At 28.8% G+C, this 18,764-nt stretch overlaps 1 protein-coding gene across 1 annotated transcript in view; it reads left to right on the forward strand.

The window, feature by feature from the left end:
* The window catches only part of LOC107452704 (nephrin-like), a 422,126-nt gene that overhangs the window by 152,646 nt on the left and 250,716 nt on the right, over positions 1-18,764 (forward strand). The window contains exon 2 of the mRNA XM_071188109.1: positions 6,353-6,487. Coding sequence (XP_071044210.1) covers positions 6,353-6,487 — 135 coding nt within the window. The remainder of the gene's footprint in view (positions 1-6,352; positions 6,488-18,764) is intronic.

The following is an 18,764-nucleotide window of genomic DNA, read 5'->3' on the forward strand; positions in this document are numbered from 1 at the left end:
ACATATTTAATATATATATATATATATATATATTGTTATCTATACCGGTATGTCAGGTGTCGAGTAGCTCGGGTGGGGAGGGAGGAAGTAACAGTTTGATTATTATAACATATTTATAATTTATTTACAAGAACTATATTTACAAAAAATAAGTTGTTACGTCCGTCGTTCTGCCCATCAGGCTCATTTGGCATGCACTCTCATGCTCTATGTTACGAAATCAATTGAGCATGCACATAAATACCACTGCCATCTAGTGGCCATTCATTTTCTTTTAAATTTAAATAAAATTACAGCTTAGTGTTATGATTCGGCCAGACTGACCGATTAATCTCCTGATTAAAACAAAAAATATTAGTAGACATTAATAAACTAAAAATTATGCATGCGAGTTACTTCAAAATATCACAAAATGAAAATAAACATACTTACAATTCTTCTAACTACGTAAACTTCTCAGTTTACACAATTTTTGAAATTAAATTACTTTCTTACTTTAGCTAACCTACTTATAAACAAGAAAAGAAATTATTATTACACAATGATATATTATACACTAAATTTGAAGGAAAATACAGTAAAAAGCTCAGATTGTTCTTTTTAAAGTTCAAATTAGTATAATAAACGTTCTGTTAAATGGTTCATAAGTTCAGAATTCTCGTTCAGTGTCACTGGAATCACTAGAGCCTGGATGATTTCTCCAGGGTCTTAGTTGGTCAGTAGTGGTGAAAAAATGTCCTTTTTCTTTTCTTGTAACTGAATCACTCTGTAGGTATCAGCTGATAATACTTGAGTTATTAACAATGGTCACCTGTAAGCCGCGATGGCTCAGGGGATAGAGCGTTCGCCTTCCAATGCGGCGAACCGGGTTCGAATCCCAGTCGATATGAATTCCACACTCGGCTTGCACCGACCACAGTGAAGACGTGAATTATCCTCAGTGGTAGACGGATCATGGATTAGAGTCCCCTTGCCGTCAGGCTAACCGTTGGAGGTTCTCGTGGTCTTTCTCTCCATGTAACGCAAATGCAGGTTAGCTCCATCAAAAAGTCCTCCACGAAGGCAAATTTCTCCTAATACTCGATCTAGAAGTTCAATTGTCTTCCGGATTGAGTTCAAAACTACAAGGCTACGGAGTTGAACGTTAGTAGTCGTATACCCAAAAATTGGGTCGACTGTTCAACGACGGTTAAAAAATTATAAAATAAAATTATCACCTGTATTTTGGCAGAGTTTTCAAATTTTGACCTGTAGCTTGAGGTGTATTCTTCATGACCACTATTTCCCTTTCAACGTAGTTGATAGTTGTACATCTTTTTTTGTCACAATATAATTTCATCTTTTTCTGCTTTTCCTCTATTTTCTGAATCGCTTTTTCACTCACTTCCTCAAGATCCTTACTCTCTTAAAATGAAAGAGTTATTTCCCCTACTCAAAAAAAAGTTAAAATTTTTTAACTCAACTTGAGTGAAATACATTCTTATTTGAGCGAAATTCTTGCTTTGCGTTAACTCAAACTTGAGTGGTATTTATTAAGCAATATTTGAGTGCTTTTAGCTCAAACTTGAGTGATTTATTTATTATTTAATTGCGTGCGAGCGTTAAGATGTAATTTCCATCGTTTTATTTTAAAAAGCAAACGATAATAAATCTAAATAAAATTGTTATGTTCTGTGATCTAAATAGATTACGTCTTCGCTTTTATTTTACGTTTAATTTTTTTTTTGGAGAATATGTCATTTAATATTTTTAATTAAGAAGAATTAAAACAACTTTTAGTTCACAGCGGTATTTCTGAAGACGACGCTGTTTTACTTTTTAGTAAGTAGATATACCTTGTTGCTTTTATTTTGAAAATACTTTTATTTTGAATGTGTTATATACACATTCCACTTAAATTAGCTGTTTTTAAGCGTTTTTTAATAAAATACTATTCATTTAAATTAATAGTCAAAAAAATTTATTCAAATTGAAAGTGTTAAATGTGGATGATTATGGAATATTAAAAAAATCTGATTCTATGCTAGAATCTTTGTCAAAGCATGTGGGAACATATTATATCTGATAAAAGTCCAAAAAGCCATACTTCATGAATTAAAAATACTTAAATACTTTACGCATAAAAATACCTCATCAATAACGAAACTTTAGTGCTTTCCCCTAACAAAAAACTGATTGTTTCTTTGAAAATGAAATTACTTCAATAGCAAAAAAAATTACTTTATTAGAAACGAAATTAAGAAAATACTTTATACTTATATATATAATTCTTAAACTCGTTTACTACTTAATCATACGTTTCTTAATAAGTTAATATACATTTGAATACTAAAAACAAAATAATTAAACTTCGCCAACCTGCATTCCGATAGCGTCGCGGGTAATCCCGGTTCTGAATTGTTGGCTATACCGTTACGTCAGCTGTCGAGTAGCTCCGGTGGGGGGGGGCAGGAAGTAAGAGTTTGATAATTATAACATATTTATAATTTATTTACAAGAACTATATTTACAAAAATTAAGGTGTTACATCATTCTGCCCATCATACTCACTTGGAGCACAACCTCACGCTTACTCACTTGGAGCACAATCTCACGCTCCCTGTTACAAAATCATCTGAGTATGCACATAATTACTACTGCCTATCGCTTAGTGGCCATTCATTTTCTTTTCAATAACAGATTATTGTTAACAATATATCTCTCTCTCTCTCTCTCTCTCTCTCTCTCTATATATATANGTGGATATATATATATATATATATATATGTTCAAGTTGGATTATGAGTGTGTTAGTATAGCTGCTGAAAAGAATGTATATTTTTCTATTTACACATGTTCTTAGTCCAAAAAGTTTGTTTTTTGAGTTGTGCCACTACTGCAGCCTATGAGCGAAATATTGATGAAAAAAGATCTAAGAAACACCATATTACTTTTATAGTTCTTTCCATTTAGTTTTTAATTGACTAAAAATATTTCACCAGATTATTATACTGCCTTTTATATTTGTTACTTTAATAGCTAAAATGAGGTGTTTTTGAAAAGTTGGGATTTTTTTTAACAATTTGTAGAAATTTTCGTTTGCATTCAGCTTCATTTCTCTCTTGCTTTTGACTATTCAGCTGGTTATTTAGCGTATTAAATAAATATTTTTTAACAATTTTGACTTAATGACTCTACTTAAACCTAATATCAATTAATTTAGTAATTTATATTAAAAGAAAAAAAACATTATTTTTATCTCATATAAGTTAATGAGTTAATTGTTATTAGATTTCTTCGCCCTTTACGAGGATTTTCTCTGGTCAAGATAATAGGAAAACATTTAATTTTCAACAAAAATCTTAAGTGAAGCAGTAATTCATGATTTAACAAAAGTTTGAAATTCTGCTTGAAAAAATATTCAACTATTATATTTAAAAAAATTAATTTTTTACTGAAACCTTGCAAGTTTTTTATTTAGGAGAATTGGAAAATATATGTTTTTTTTTTACAAAAAAAAATGCTTAGTTAAATCTTGGAATATTTTTTAATGAGATAAATCTGCGAAATTTAAGCATGCAAAATTTCACGTAATTTTAATAATAAAATTTAGATTAAAATAATTATACTTTTTAAGCATTAGCTTACAGTTTTTTGTATATGATTGTTTCAAGGGATTAAAGCTTAGTATCATTTATATTTTTATTTCAACATTATTAGAGTTATTTCAGCAATAAATGTTAACACAAGTTTAAGAAAATAAAACATTTATGCTCGTAGAATTACCATTTTTATTTACAACACGTAGTATTCGCTTCTAATTTATTTTTAAAGTAATCAATTTAATTTACAAAATGTTGAATTCCTTATTGTGCGTTTAGAGTAAATTTGCGAATCAAAAATTTGAAAATATGTAAAACAGGTAATGTTATTTGACAAATTGTTTTTTCTTATGAAATTGAATTTGAAAAAATACTTTATTTTATTCAGAATAATATTATTTTGATTTCTGTATTTCTTTTTGTTGCAAAACCCATTGCTAAATATGGAAATAATTTAGAAACTCAATAGTTTGAAAAGATGAATTCAGTATAATTTAATATATGAATTTATTTGATCTTTCTTGGATTCACATAAAGAGGAAAAAAGCTTAACTTTCACTCCAAGGGAGAAAAATGTTCTAAAAATTCAAATAAAGATGAATTTCATTACTGAAATGTATTTATCGTTAAAATTCAATGCTTGGTGAAAAGTAAACAATATAAATATTTGCGTAACCTAAAACCCTTTCAATGATTGCCATTTGGCAGAATCTAAAACCTGGCATATTAAATTTAAATTTACGAAAGCACAAGCATACATCGGAAGACGTAAGCTTTGTTTCAATCTGGAATTTTGCATGAAACCGAGATAAAATGTGTGTTATTTTTCATATTTATGCAAAAATACAAAAAAAACATGAATATCAGTAGCAAACATTTATTCTGCATTTAATACATTAAACTGATTAGAAATAATTCATCTTATATTTTATATGAATGCATTACATTGCTGGGTTTAAAAAGTTTTAAATCTTTAAATGTAAACCACTAAACAAATTCACGGTAAATTCTGTATACTTTTCTGCACAATAGTGTGCTTTTATCAATGTCATTTATAAACAAAACAAAGCTTGGGGCTAAAAAAATCATTAAAACTTTCCTTTATTCACTAATAGTTCTTTAGACAAATATTTTCATATCAATATTATATCTGTAATATAAATATGTATGCTTCATTGATTTGTAAAAATTTGCTTTAGATTGTCTGCAAGTTTCAGTAAAATATGTTCTAAAAATATTAACCTTTTACATAAATTTATCCAAACAAAAACCGATTTGTAAAAAAACATTTATTATGACTAAAATCTTTTTAATTTAGGGATTACTGTACAGTTATTTGAGTACAAATAAAAAGTTTCTCTAACTCTAATTAACTTCTTAAATGCAGTAGTTTAGAGATAATGGTCTTGGAAACGTAATTATTATTATAATTATCGATCAAAGTAAATTTGACCATGATAAAAATTCAACAAAAAATAAATTATCGCAATATTATTCTACTTATTATTCTTATATGCCGTTATCGTGTAATCACAGTAAACTTTCAGATCAAATAAAGCAATATTTTATATTTAAAATCTTACCGAGGCAAAATCAGCCGATCAACATCTTTGTCTTAGACAGAAACAAAAAGGGTAAAGTACTAATTGGCAAAATTCTAGTGAATAATATATTTCATTTTTCTAGCTCAGTAACGTATTTAAACACTTCCATATAATTTGATAAGGTAAAGCTTAGAAAGGAAACTTTATGTCATGACTAATTATTAGACATTTTACCATATAATCGCATATTAAATTGTATCTTAATTTCTTAAAAAAATATAAATAAGTATTCAGCTAATTATGCACTCTATATTAAAGAGAGGAAATACATAGTATCAACTAATCGATATATAAATAACTATTTATCAATAATGAAATTATCTTGTGAACTCGTATTCTTAATTTCGCACAACAGACTAAGCTTTGAATAATGTTTCCTTTCCACGTTTTTCTGTCTATTTTGTTAATGATATTATTCAAATTTATGCATCTAATATCGCTTACTGTAAGCCAAGAAAATGACATGAGAGTGCTTTATAAATAAAAACATTATAGCATATGTAGAATAATTAATTTAATTGGTATAGCCTACACCCTTTATATTTTTCGCAAAAAAGTTTGGAACAATGCACAACTTCGCAAAATTTACGTCCTATGAGAAATATTTGCTTTCTAATGCATTTCCGCTCTCTGCGTAACACAGGCTTAGGTTTATGTAAACACAAATTAAGTTATATAGTATACAGATTACAGAGACATAAAAAAATCTGTTCGATACAGCTTCCATTCTGAGTCAACCCCCCTGAACTTGAAACGCTCACAGTAAATCGGTTCGATGCTGAACCATATTATATAAGTCTTGCTGCGACTTGTTAAATGCTATTTATTGATATAGGTTTAATTTTCTATAACCAAATTTTAATGCTAAATATAACCATGATTTCTCTCAAGTTAAACCGATCTTATTCTGTAATAAAATACGAGAAATACAATAATGCGCTAAACTTGGTTGATTATTAATGGTCTCAAGTTAAACCGATCTTATTATGTAATAAAATGCAAGAAATACAATAATGTGTTGAACTTGGTTGATTATTAATGGTTGCTGCATATTTGAACCACATATACTGTTCAATATGCCTCAAAATTTTTAACACTATATCAACGTACTTGTATAATATAAAACCGATTTTTACCAAATACATTCATTGGTATTTTTTTTTCCAGTGATTTTATGTCAACAATATTTTCGAGTAAAACCTCATGATACATCTGTTGTAGCAGGAAGAACGGCAGAACTTCATTGCCATGTTGGAAACCGAGCTGGTCTTGTTCAATGGAGCAAAGATGGATTTTTATTGGGTATTTATGAATAAAATTATTCTATTTTAGTGCAATACATTATTACAAATTATGAACAAATGATTACACGAACTGTATTTTGAAATTAATTCAAAAAATGAAAACTACTCTGGCAGCAGAGTTGCCAACGTTTTCCCGCTATTTCACAGAAGTGATGTTTTCCGATTTTTATTAAGGGTATTTTCCATTTTATGAAATAATGTTTTCCCTTTTTATGATGGATATTTTCCGTTTTATAAACTGTTGTTTTCCATTTTCAGTACGGATTTTTCCGTTTCAGAAACTTATGTTTTCCGTTTTCAGCTTGGATATTTTACATTCTGCTACTGATTTTTTTCCACTTATAAAATTACATGACTTTGATATTACAGCGGAGCAATTCCATCTCAGTGGAAGTAGCATCTGTAGACTATAAATGCACGTAACTTAGTTAGAAAAAGCCAGGCTGCTTCCATAACAGCAGTTTTCTTAACTTTTAGAAAACATTTTTATCTAGGAACGGTATGGAATAAATATGGGTAACACCAACAGTTATTTAAACAAAACAAAAAATCTCAGAACTGCTTTCTTTTTTTAGTAATACTTATTTAAATTATGCAATTGTTGCATCCGTATCTATGGAATTACCCAGCTTGTACTTATATACTTTTTATCCATGCAGCAACTATCGTTCTTTTAGGTAGGGATGTGATAGGTAATTACTGCCATCTTGACTAGATAGTTTTGTTGCATTGAAAAATATATATTTTTTTGATTTTGATGAACTAGAATCTTTGAGAAATCTATGAAATGATGCATTTCAACATAACGATCAATTAATATGCAAATATGAAAATCGTACGTAAATACACTACTAGCCATTTAAATTACTACACCTGGAAGGAATGCGAATAACGGAATGATATTTATTGGACACATACATTATAGTTGGAAGAACAAGTGATTAACTTTTCAGGATATTTGGATGTATAGATCCTAAGGAATCAGTACTCAGAGCAGCTTCCACTGTCAGCAATAATACACTATCTACCAATAAGTATTTGGACACTTATGCAAATGACTATATCTGCGGTCCTGAAATACGTCAAGCCTCCCGCCGATATATATCGTGTAGGGAAAAACATCGGCATTATTCCCATGCAAGATGCCTACTGCACTATTTTGGATGACAATGTGCTTCCTGCGTTGTGGCAGTTTTACGGTTACTTCCCCCCCCCCTTACGGACCCTTGTTACTTCCAGGACGACAATGCCAGCTGTCATGTTGCGAGGGTCACCAAGGCTTGGCTTGGTGCCAATGGGGTTAAACGAATGAACTGGCCTGCCCTGAGCCCAGACCTGAGCCCTATCATGAACCTCAGGGACGAGTTGGATCGCCGAATTAAGAGGTGTACTACCCTTCCAAAATCGGTGAAGGAACTTACATGTCTTCTCCATGCCGAGTGGAACAAAAATATCACTAGCCGTCACACAAGGACTTGTGGAAAGTATTTCCCGGAGGGTTCACGATGCAATTGCCTCTCTTGGTGGCTCTACCAACTATTGATTATGAATAAAGTTTGCTTTCCTTTTCAATCACACGTGTCCAAATACTTATTGGTAGATAGTGTAGCTATTATTCTCCTGGACATCGAGTCGAACAGAGATTGGATATCATGGACGGGTATAGCATTCCATACAGCTTCAACAGTATGTCACAATTCCTCGAGCGTAGGTGCCAGTCGTTCGGTAACTATTGACCAGACGTTTTCAATTGGTGAGAGAACAGGAGAACGTGCTGGTCAGGTCTACAGGCAAACATGTTCTGTGTCAAGAAAGATCAGGACAGTGCGGGCAACATGTTGTCGTGTATTGCCTGCTGAAATGCAGCATTATAATTTTTAGGATCATTAGTTAGAGCGTTATTAGTTAGTGGATTTTGAAAATTGTTGTGCTTAATTTCATAAAAATACTAATTGTATAATTCATGTACTTCTTGTGCTTTGTACTTGAGTCATTTAAATTATGTAAAATTTACTTAATTAACCATATTTTTCAATTTGAGTCTTACTGTAATGGTAAATAACTATTGATAATTTTAATGCTATGAAATCGGAAATATTTCAAACCTTTCCTGCACCTCATTGCAGAAAAATACCCTACAATCCCCAATTTTTTTTTAAAGAAGAAAATAAAAAAAAAATAATGTTATGTTCCTTTTAAAAATAACGAGCACTATAAAAAGTGCTCTCTAAAAGGTTTATCTTACATTTACGTTAATATACATACTTTAAAAGATAATGATTATCAATCACAATACAAATTTCGCTACATCTACAAAACAACTTAAGAGCTCTTTCTCAGAATTCCACAAAAAATTGAAGATTAAACTTCAAATAAATAAGTATTGCACTAAAACTCAAGTGACGATTAATACTTACATATCAACGGAATCAAGTTTTTCAGCTGCTAGAAAAAATAAATAAATAAAATATTAGAAAAACTATTACCCAACTTTATGTAATAAAAAGTATTCTCTAAAATCAATTTTTTTGTATCTAAAATACACATTTTATCTAAATTATTCATTTATCCAATGGATCTCCAATTTCAATTTGAAAATAAAATGGTTTTTTCCTAATTTTACATAAATATAAAGGAAGCTTATAAATTAGACAAAGATGAAAGTGATTTTGTGTGTAAATGTAATGTACTGCAACGCAAATGTACTGCAATGGAATAAAGTACTCATTCATTTTTATTAAAAATTTACCTAAAACTCTATTAAAAAAGAGCAAAAGAGACAAAACTACAAAATATTTTATTGAAAGATCATAAATTAAAATCCCTTTCGGAATCTCGCAATTTTCTTTATAAATGCCAAAACTGATTCTGCCACTGAACTTCTTTTCCCAAAAAATAGTTATTGATTTTCTAAAATTGTTGAAAACAAATTCGATAGAATAGTAAAATTTTGTTGACCAATAACTTTAATGCTTAAAATTAATTATTATTACAGATTAATTAAAATTAAAATTTAATTATATTACCAATATATTTAAAAAAAACTGAACATTTCTCCAATATTTTTGGCAATAAATTAAATTTTAAAACAAATAAACACACGCTTTGAAACATTAAAACAGAAAATTAACAGGAAACAACAAGAAATTTATATGAAACTAAGCAAAATAGAATTCTCACAGAAAGTACTGTAAAGCTATTATTTTAATTATTATTATAATTATCATTTTAAATTTTTAATGACAAATCATTTTCGTTTAACCTAAAACTCAGTAACAAATTTTAAAATAGTTTATTAAAATATTTTTCACATAAATTACAATTATTTTTATTTATAAACCATTAAAATTTATATATTAATGCATGCATTTAATATAATCAGATGCTTGTTATTAAAAGTAAATTCATTTCTATCTCAGTAAAATAAAATAAACATTGTTAGAAATAGAAAATTATTCTAGTAAGGAAGAGATATAGTAATACGGCAAATAATTAGGTTTATACTATGATATTTTTTGATGCACAGGTGGACGTACCTGTAAACATCAGACAAATTACTTCAAAAACAATCTAATTAAGAGAAGATAAATTAAATGTTAGTAGTTTACATGCTCACAACTATAAAAGTTTTTAGAAACTTTGAAACTGCAGTACGAAAATATAATTGAAATGAAAATTTTAAATAAAATTTTAAGCTTTTGCTGATCATTTAAGCTTTTGCATTTTTAAGCTTTTGCTTACATTTTGCTTTTTTATTATGAATGTAATATTTCTTTTATTTATGGTATTCGCAATCCGAAAAGTTCAATTAAACTAATTTAAAACATTTGATATTTTTTAAGTAAATCAAAAATACTATTGGAAAATCTCAATGGGTATTTTGAAAGAAAGGCATACCAAATAGGTAACAAGATATTCGTAATTATTTATGACATAGAAAAAAGATATTTCCGATGAATATTTATTATTATATATAATAACTGATATAAACTAATTTTCCTGATTTTCATTATCGGAAAAAAATATGCTAACTAAGAAGAAAAAGCTCTCCTAAACAATTTTAAATTGGAATGCTTTTCCTTGATATGTAGGAAAGATATTTGTATTATTCATTTATGCCATTAAATACCATATAAAAAGTCTTAATAATTTAATTAAAAAGTAACAAAGCCTTATTTTTAAGTACTGTTTATTGCACTGTATCATTTCAGATCCGTCTTACAATAATTAACAGTAATACACTCACTCATTGTTTTGAATAAAAAAAGTTCTTATCTGAGCAAATAATTTTTTACAATTATTTTTATAGTAGTTTACCAATTTTAGACTGTTATTAATGTGTAACATACTCTGCATTCGCATTGCATTAAATCTAACCAACTATAATATTGATCAGTGTCAGCTCTATTTAAAACTAATTTGTATCATTTTGCTAGTAAATAAATGTGAAAAACATTACATTAACTTGAAAAATCATTTGAAAACCATATAAAAGCAATTTAATTTTTTTCAACCCTGTTCCTATGTAAACCATATATTGTAACAATATAGCTTAGAAACTTCTAGAATTTTATAAATAGTTGGTATTTTTAGATTTATCTATTTTAGTTAATGGTAAGTTGATAAAAAAAGGAAATTTTAGCAAACACCAAATCGTAGTTCTTATTCAATCACAAGAATGAATTCGCAATGGGAGACAAATAATTTAATGAAAACTATCTGAGCCATAAAGACAGCGATATCACATATATTGTAAAACACATGCGAGTTTCACATCTTATAGGATATTTCCTTAGCATCTAGTCTATCTCACATTTCAAACTATTATTGTGACAGCACTTCTACCCTGTGCTGTCACTTGCAAATACTGAATACTGTTCAGAATGTTTCTTCTGCTCCAACATATTAAGGGTTCCATTTTTCAGCGCAAAAGATGTTGAAGAGGCGAAACTAGAAATACTAAGAAATTTTGTCTTTCTTAGATCTACTGTTCTAATAATGTCTGTTTTTTAAATGTTTTTCTTTTAATTAGAGCATTATAAGTATTTTACATCAGTTTTACATAAGTATTTTACATCAGTACATTGATTTACATAACAATAAATTTTCAGCAATTTCATGTCCAAGATAATAAGAGAAATAACTTTAAAAACACCATGGTTTCAAACGCTATAATGAATTTGTAACAAAATAACACCTCTACTAGCGGCTACAAATATCATATAATTTAACATATTTTTTAAACATCTCAAATTTATGTTTCTTACAAAGCTTGTAAGTTCGAAAACAGTATTCACTTACAAACATAAAATTTTTTATGAGGGTCAAAATGGCCCCCTTTGGTTTTTTTAGGTATTTAATATGGTTTTTGTAGGTATTTATATATACAATTTCGTGTTTTATTAATCAACATAAAACTATGAAACTTTAATGCGGTTTATTTAGAAACATTTCAAGAAGATGGAAAGAAAATGTGAACCTATGTTCCTCAAAAAGAACTTCGGAAAATGAAAAAAAAATATCTTATTGATCCCAATGGTGCTTCTAGAATTAATGTTGCATTCATTTTTTACGTGCATTGCTATATCTCTGAAAACAATAAAGTCTTATACTCCCCTAGTTTTACCGCTCATGTTGGACTTTCTATAGAGAATTAGTTTTAAATATTTTCAGTCATCGAACAAATAATAATTAAATAAGTTAAATAAAAGAAAATCTAATTAGATCACCTTGTTTAGTATTTGACAATTAATATCACTAAAGAACATCATACTTGAAATCTCAAAGTTTATAATTTGAATCCAGTTTAACTTAATTGAACATGAAACTGTACTTTAATTTTGTTAAAAGGACGAAATGATCAGAAGATCGAAGTAATTCATACCAAAGTTAATATATATATAAATATATATACATATAAATATATGGATCATTCTCACGAAAACTGTCATTTTTCAGTTCATAAAATCCCAAAAAAGTAAAGTGAATAAAAAGCTCTGAAACTTTTTATATTAATAGAAATATGTAATGGCATTATAAAGAAAGTATATATCCTATAAATTATACTTAATATTTAAATTAATTAATTTTTTAAATAATTAATTTATAATTAATTAATTTATAATAATTAATAATTAATTAATTAATTTAATAAATAAATTAATTAATTTAATAAATTAATTTATTAATTTTTTAATTTATTTTTCAAATTAATTAATAAGTAAATTAATTATTTTCACTATTTAAAAAGTGAGGGAATGACACTAATAGTGAGGGAATGATATTTTATTTTAATACATGTTTTTATCTAAGTTACATCTACCTAAAGTTTGAAAATGATAACATACTAAGTATATCTAATATTTATTATAATTTAGTCTTATATATTTAATAGTTTTTACAGGTTTGGGAAATAAAATTGGCTGGCACGATTGAACAAAAAAAAATTTAATAATATACTCATCTTGAATCATTCCCTCACTTCAGCGTCATTCCCTCACTTTATACACTAGTGAGGGAATGACGAATTCAATAAAATTTAAAAATAACAGTTAGGCCTAATTAATTTCTGAAGTCAATCACATACAATTATATTCATACAAGAAAGCAACATATAATTATCCACTTTCTCGATGAAGTTGTATTTTATTTTACTCTAAAAAATGACATGAGGGAATGACAAATGTAAAAAATTTTACCTGGTTTGATTCATTCAAATTTATTCCACAGCAAAGCTTCTTTAAGTTGAAGATGGAAACATACTGCAATTTTGTTCTATGATGCCAGTTGTTAACTTCTGAAGTTTTCATTAAAATATTTTTATTCTAAGAAGATTTCAGGTCATAAGAACATTGTTGTGAGGGAATGACACGAAACACTGGGGACAAAGTTTAAAATAGTGCTGTGTTAATATTTTTATCAGAAATTAAATATAAAATTGATTTTCTGAATTCTATATTTCAGTATTCTGAAATAAGAAACACGAATTTGCAACAAAAAAAATTATATTTCAGGAACAATTTTTTTCTTTTTTTAAATCAGCAGTGGGGACAAGTGAGGGAATGACATATTGGTATATTTTAATTACCTAAAATAAATAAAAAATAAAAATTGATAATTTTATTTTTATTCTTTTGTTAGCTTGCATTCTGAAGGACACTTTCCCTGAATTTTTTTTTTTTCGTAAGCTGTAAAACAAACATAAAATATACTGGGGACATGAAAGTGACTGTTTTTGTGAGAATGACCCATATATATATATTAAACGTCTGTCCATAATATTCAATTTATATTGCTTTGAGTTTCATACGAAAACCATGTTTTCTTTAACTTTGTTGGATAGGTCAAATTTTGCGGTAACAAAGCAGCGTCTGCGGGAGGTTTTATGCTTTAATTGGAAGAAAAGTGCAGCTGAAGCGCATCGAATGCTCGTAGAAGTTTATGGTGACAATGCTGCAAATGATAAATCATGTAGGGGACGGTTTCGACGTTTCAAGAATAGTGAATGATGAATAGTGTTGTATACTATGAGCTGCTACAACCTGGTGATTCCATTACTGGTGATCGGTATTGGCACAATTGATTCGTTTGAGCCATGCATTGAGAGAAAAACGGCCGGAATACGAGCAAAGACATGACAAAGTTATTCTTCTGCATAATAACGATCGGCCTGATGTCTCAAAAGTCGTAAAAAATTATTTAGAAACTCTCAAGTGGGACATTTTACCGCACCCGATGTATTCGCTGGACATTGCTAATTTTGATTACTGGTTGTTCCGATGGATGCATCACGATTTCACAGGTCACCAGTTCACTTCTTTCGCAGAAATCGGAAATTGGCTCCTAACTTGGATCGCCTCAAAAGACGAGACATTTTTTTGAGATGGAATTCGAAAATTGCCTGAGAGGTGGGAAAAAAGTAGTAGCCAGCGATGGACAATACTTTGAGTAATCTGTTCATTCATTTTGTTCTGAAATAAATTCATTTTTGAGTACCAAAAAACGGACCGAATTAATTTCTACTCCCAATCTATATATATATATATATGTAGTACGGTATGTAATTGAATGATTTTGTTAATTATTATGGTCCCCAAAGACATTTTTATTGAGCTTCCTCCAATTTCTTGCGATCTTTAGAAGGATACAAGTTCATATTTTCAAAGAAGAAATAATTGCGTGTGTTACAACAAAGACTTCCTCTCGGAGAATTAAAGGTAAGGAAAAGCCGATTACTCCTTCATCTGAGCATCAGATAGAGGGTCTGATCTGATTTCGTTTCGTTGTTAGCTCTCTTTTTTCTTTTCAACATTCCGATTTTTGACTCTATCACTGCCTTTTCTCTTAGTTTATTTCATAAGAGTATAAGTAGCTTATTTGAAAATCTATTTAAGTCAGCAATCGAATTTCATATTCTCACATTGATGTACTTAAGTAAAACACTTTTGTTAGATGTTATTTTTTCTGTACAAATGTCAGCTTATTTCATGAAGGAAAAATGTATTTCTAACTTCTATTTTTGGAGAAAAAAATCATACTTGAAGGAAATACAATTTTCCAATTTTTTTTTTTACAAAGAATTTTTAAAGTTTATTTTTGTACATACGATTTGAAAATGAGTGTAGTATTTATTTTTGAAATGTTAATAACTAAAAATTAAGGAAAAAACAGCAATATATGGGGAAAAAAGAGCTTCGAAGAGACAAAAATGAAAACCGTGTTGAAATGAAACATTTCGCGAAATGGCAGAATTTTGAACTTTATCCGAACTGTTTCTGGAAAGTATATGATTGATCAAATATTATTGATTACACATACACGCACAGTAGTGGAGTTAAGTGACGAACTTAAACTTGGAATATTTTTCCTAAATTCATTAAATAGCTTAAAAATTTAATTCCCTTAGAAAGAGAGTAAAACTTAACTCTGATTGAAAAATATATATTTTATTCCTCATTGCAAATGAAGCAATCTCACTTTATAACACTGGTAGTGGACTTAACACAACACTCCGTCTAAAGTTTTGCCGCTGTATGTGTTGATAACAATAATTGTTTTAGAGAAAATCGAGTAAGTCACCTGACCCGCTTCTAAATCTTACCCTACTCTCTCTTTATATTTATAATTCAAATTTTTTTTTCTTTATAATTCAAATTGGCGTGCGCATAAAGCTACAGGTGCTAATATATCATCAACACTTGAAAATTTTAATACATAGTGCCCTATCAAGTTCTATACAGCCACACCTTAGCACGGCCTCATAAAAAATATAATTTAAGACATTTGAATAAGGTGGTTTTGATAGTTGCGAGATTGTTTTGTAATAAAGCATATTGGCCTTACCGTTACAAGTGGCGGAGGGTTTAGTCTATGTCATATTACCGTCGAACAAAATAAATATCGAGATAAGAAGATTACCGCTGACTGTTTGATGGAACTTTTTTTTAAGATCAAAATATAGTCTAAATGTCCTTCGTTGGCTCGTTTTCATATAATCCAAACGATAAATCTTGTTTACGAGACAATCTATATATTCTAAGTGATCATATTAAAAACTTATTATTAAAACAATTCTCAAAAAAAAAGATCTCAGATACGAGCTCAATGAAGAATTAATAATATTAACAATTAATTTAATATATATTTTAACTCTATGGTTTGCTACAAGCGTCACTTATCCAGTCAAAAGGTGTCTGAATTCGTGTAGAATAGATGTGAATTTCCATTTTTTACTTTGTGTATCGTTAAAAGGAGAAATATGACAGTTGTTTTAGTATTTGGTTTTGTTTATTAAACTTAATGAGAGTCGATCTCAGTCAATTTCAAAATGTCATCGATATTTTCAAAATAAGTACCATCAGCCACATGTAATAATGTGACATGTTGTGATGTGGTTTTCATTTGTTTACTAGCTTTCTTTAGCCTTTCTAATAGGTTTATTGTCAAAAAATATTAAATACTGCAAATAGCGAATTTATGCCCTATCACAAGAATTTGTCACAATAACACTTTATTAGAACTATGACCCATTAAAAACTTTTGAAAACCATCAGTCTAATTTAGAATACACTTAAGAAGTACACTGCAACTTCACACAGATCACCACAAAATAACTTATTTAGGTTTTAAAAATATTTTAACTATTTCTAAATGTATTGTAGCTTCTCAGAAGATATTTATGAGATATGAAATATCACATACACTGAAAAATGAAATAAAATGCGTCAAAATAACGCTGAGAAAAATGATAATTGAATTTGAAACCCCATGTATTCAAAATTAAAAGAGCATTAACTCATTCTTGAGCAGTCTCTTAAGTCAAGTAGACTGCCAGCAAGAATCGAACTTTAATCATCCGAGTTCGTAGTACGATGCTCTGAAAAGCATTGTTGTAAAATGCTTCACACAGTGTAAGTAGCAATGACACAACATGACACAGCGAAATAAGGAAGGAAAGAAATTAAATTTACTAACTATGTTATTGGGACCCTACTTTCCAAACCGCAACCTTTTGGACCTATGTATTGGAAATTTGTTGTTAGTCAAGATATGTCATTGAGGTATCACTATTTAAATTTTTTTATCTCACTCTGTACCTAAATGTGAAAATAATAAATGAACCACCCTGAATAACTTTTGATCTAATAATCCACGTTCTATGACTCCATATTAATGAGTTCAGGGAGTGACCACAAATAGGTGCAGGCGCTAATTTAAGTTACGAAATGAGACACAAAAATGAATTTTCTATGAAAAAATATACCTTTTTTCTTACGGATTCCAAATTTTGAATCCCAAAACATAGGGGATAGCCGCAATCAGAAAAATATAGTCCCCATAGTTTGATCAGGAGAGCGATCCAAAGTTTGGACCCCCTATTGCAAATTTTATTTTTTGCGTATTTCAGTATCTGTCGAGAACTTCTTAAATGACTTGAAAAATCTTTGCACTCAGTTAAAAAATTCGTTTATCGAAAGATAATTCCATGCAGAAAAATTTTGTAAATATTTACTATTTCTTATGATTTGTTTAGCAATAGTAAAAAAAAATTGAAATGTAAAGCATAAAATTTTTTACATCATTTTAAAATATCTAATTTTGCATGGCAAAATAATTTTTTTTTTTTGCAAAATCGCTTGAATAGTTCCTGAGAAATCGAATTTTAGAAAAACTTGAATATTCTCAGGAACTATTCACCCAATTTAGCTCAAATTTTGTTTTTTGCCTTGTAAAGTTAGATACTTTAAAATTACGTGAAAAATTATATACCTCACAATTCAAAAGATTTACGACTATTATTAAATAAAATAATAATAAAGTAATGATAAATATCTGCTAAAATTTATTTTTTGCATGTGATTATCTTTGGAAAAGCAAATTTTATAATTGTGTGCAAAGATTTTTCAGTTCACTTTAGAATTTCTCGAGAAATGGCGAAATACACAAAAAATAAAAATAACATTAGAAGATTCAAACTGTGGATCTCTCTCCTACCCAAACTATGGGGACCAAATTTCCCAGATTTCGACTGCCCCCTATGTTTTGGGAGTCAAAAATCCGAATCATTGAAAAAAAAGGTATGTTTAGTTCGAGAAAGTACGTTTTAGTGTCTGAACTCGTAACTGAAAATGTCATTTGGCACTAATTAATTAGCATATTAGAAGTCATCCCTTCCAACAATTAAGATGGAGTCTAGAACGTGAAGATTCGATCCATAGATCAAAAGTAATTCAGGGGTGATCCGCTTTTTTTATTTTTTTCTCTCTGTACAACTATGGCGGTAAAAGCATCTTACGAACTGCCAAACGAACGTCTCTTTCACACTATTCTCCCTCCACATTAATTTTGAGACTCGGCTTTTAGCACAAAAATGAGCATGAACTGTTTCAATTTTGAATACAAGGAGGTTGGGTATTCGACTATTATTTTTTCTGGGCTATTTCGACGCATTTTTGCTCGTTGTTTTCCTTTTATTTTTGCAGTGCTGTGAAAAATATGGAAGAATCGTTATATATTTTAATAGAAAAAAGTTTTTCTTGGTACCAAATAAACTCTTTAAAAAACTATTGCGCATTTAGCAAAAATAAACAGTTATTTATTTTTTCATTAAAAAAAATAATTTAATTGTATTAATGAAAGAAATTTTTTTTTATAAGTAACTATCCTTGAAATACCCAACCGAAATAAGAGGGTCACACAACAGCGCAATATCATCAAAATGTAAACTGTGTTTTTTCTTTGTATATATATATATATATATACATATATATATGTAT

The sequence above is a fragment of the Parasteatoda tepidariorum genome, chromosome X2, assembly GCF_043381705.1.
Source record: "Parasteatoda tepidariorum isolate YZ-2023 chromosome X2, CAS_Ptep_4.0, whole genome shotgun sequence".
Classification (NCBI taxonomy): domain Eukaryota; kingdom Metazoa; phylum Arthropoda; class Arachnida; order Araneae; family Theridiidae; genus Parasteatoda; species Parasteatoda tepidariorum.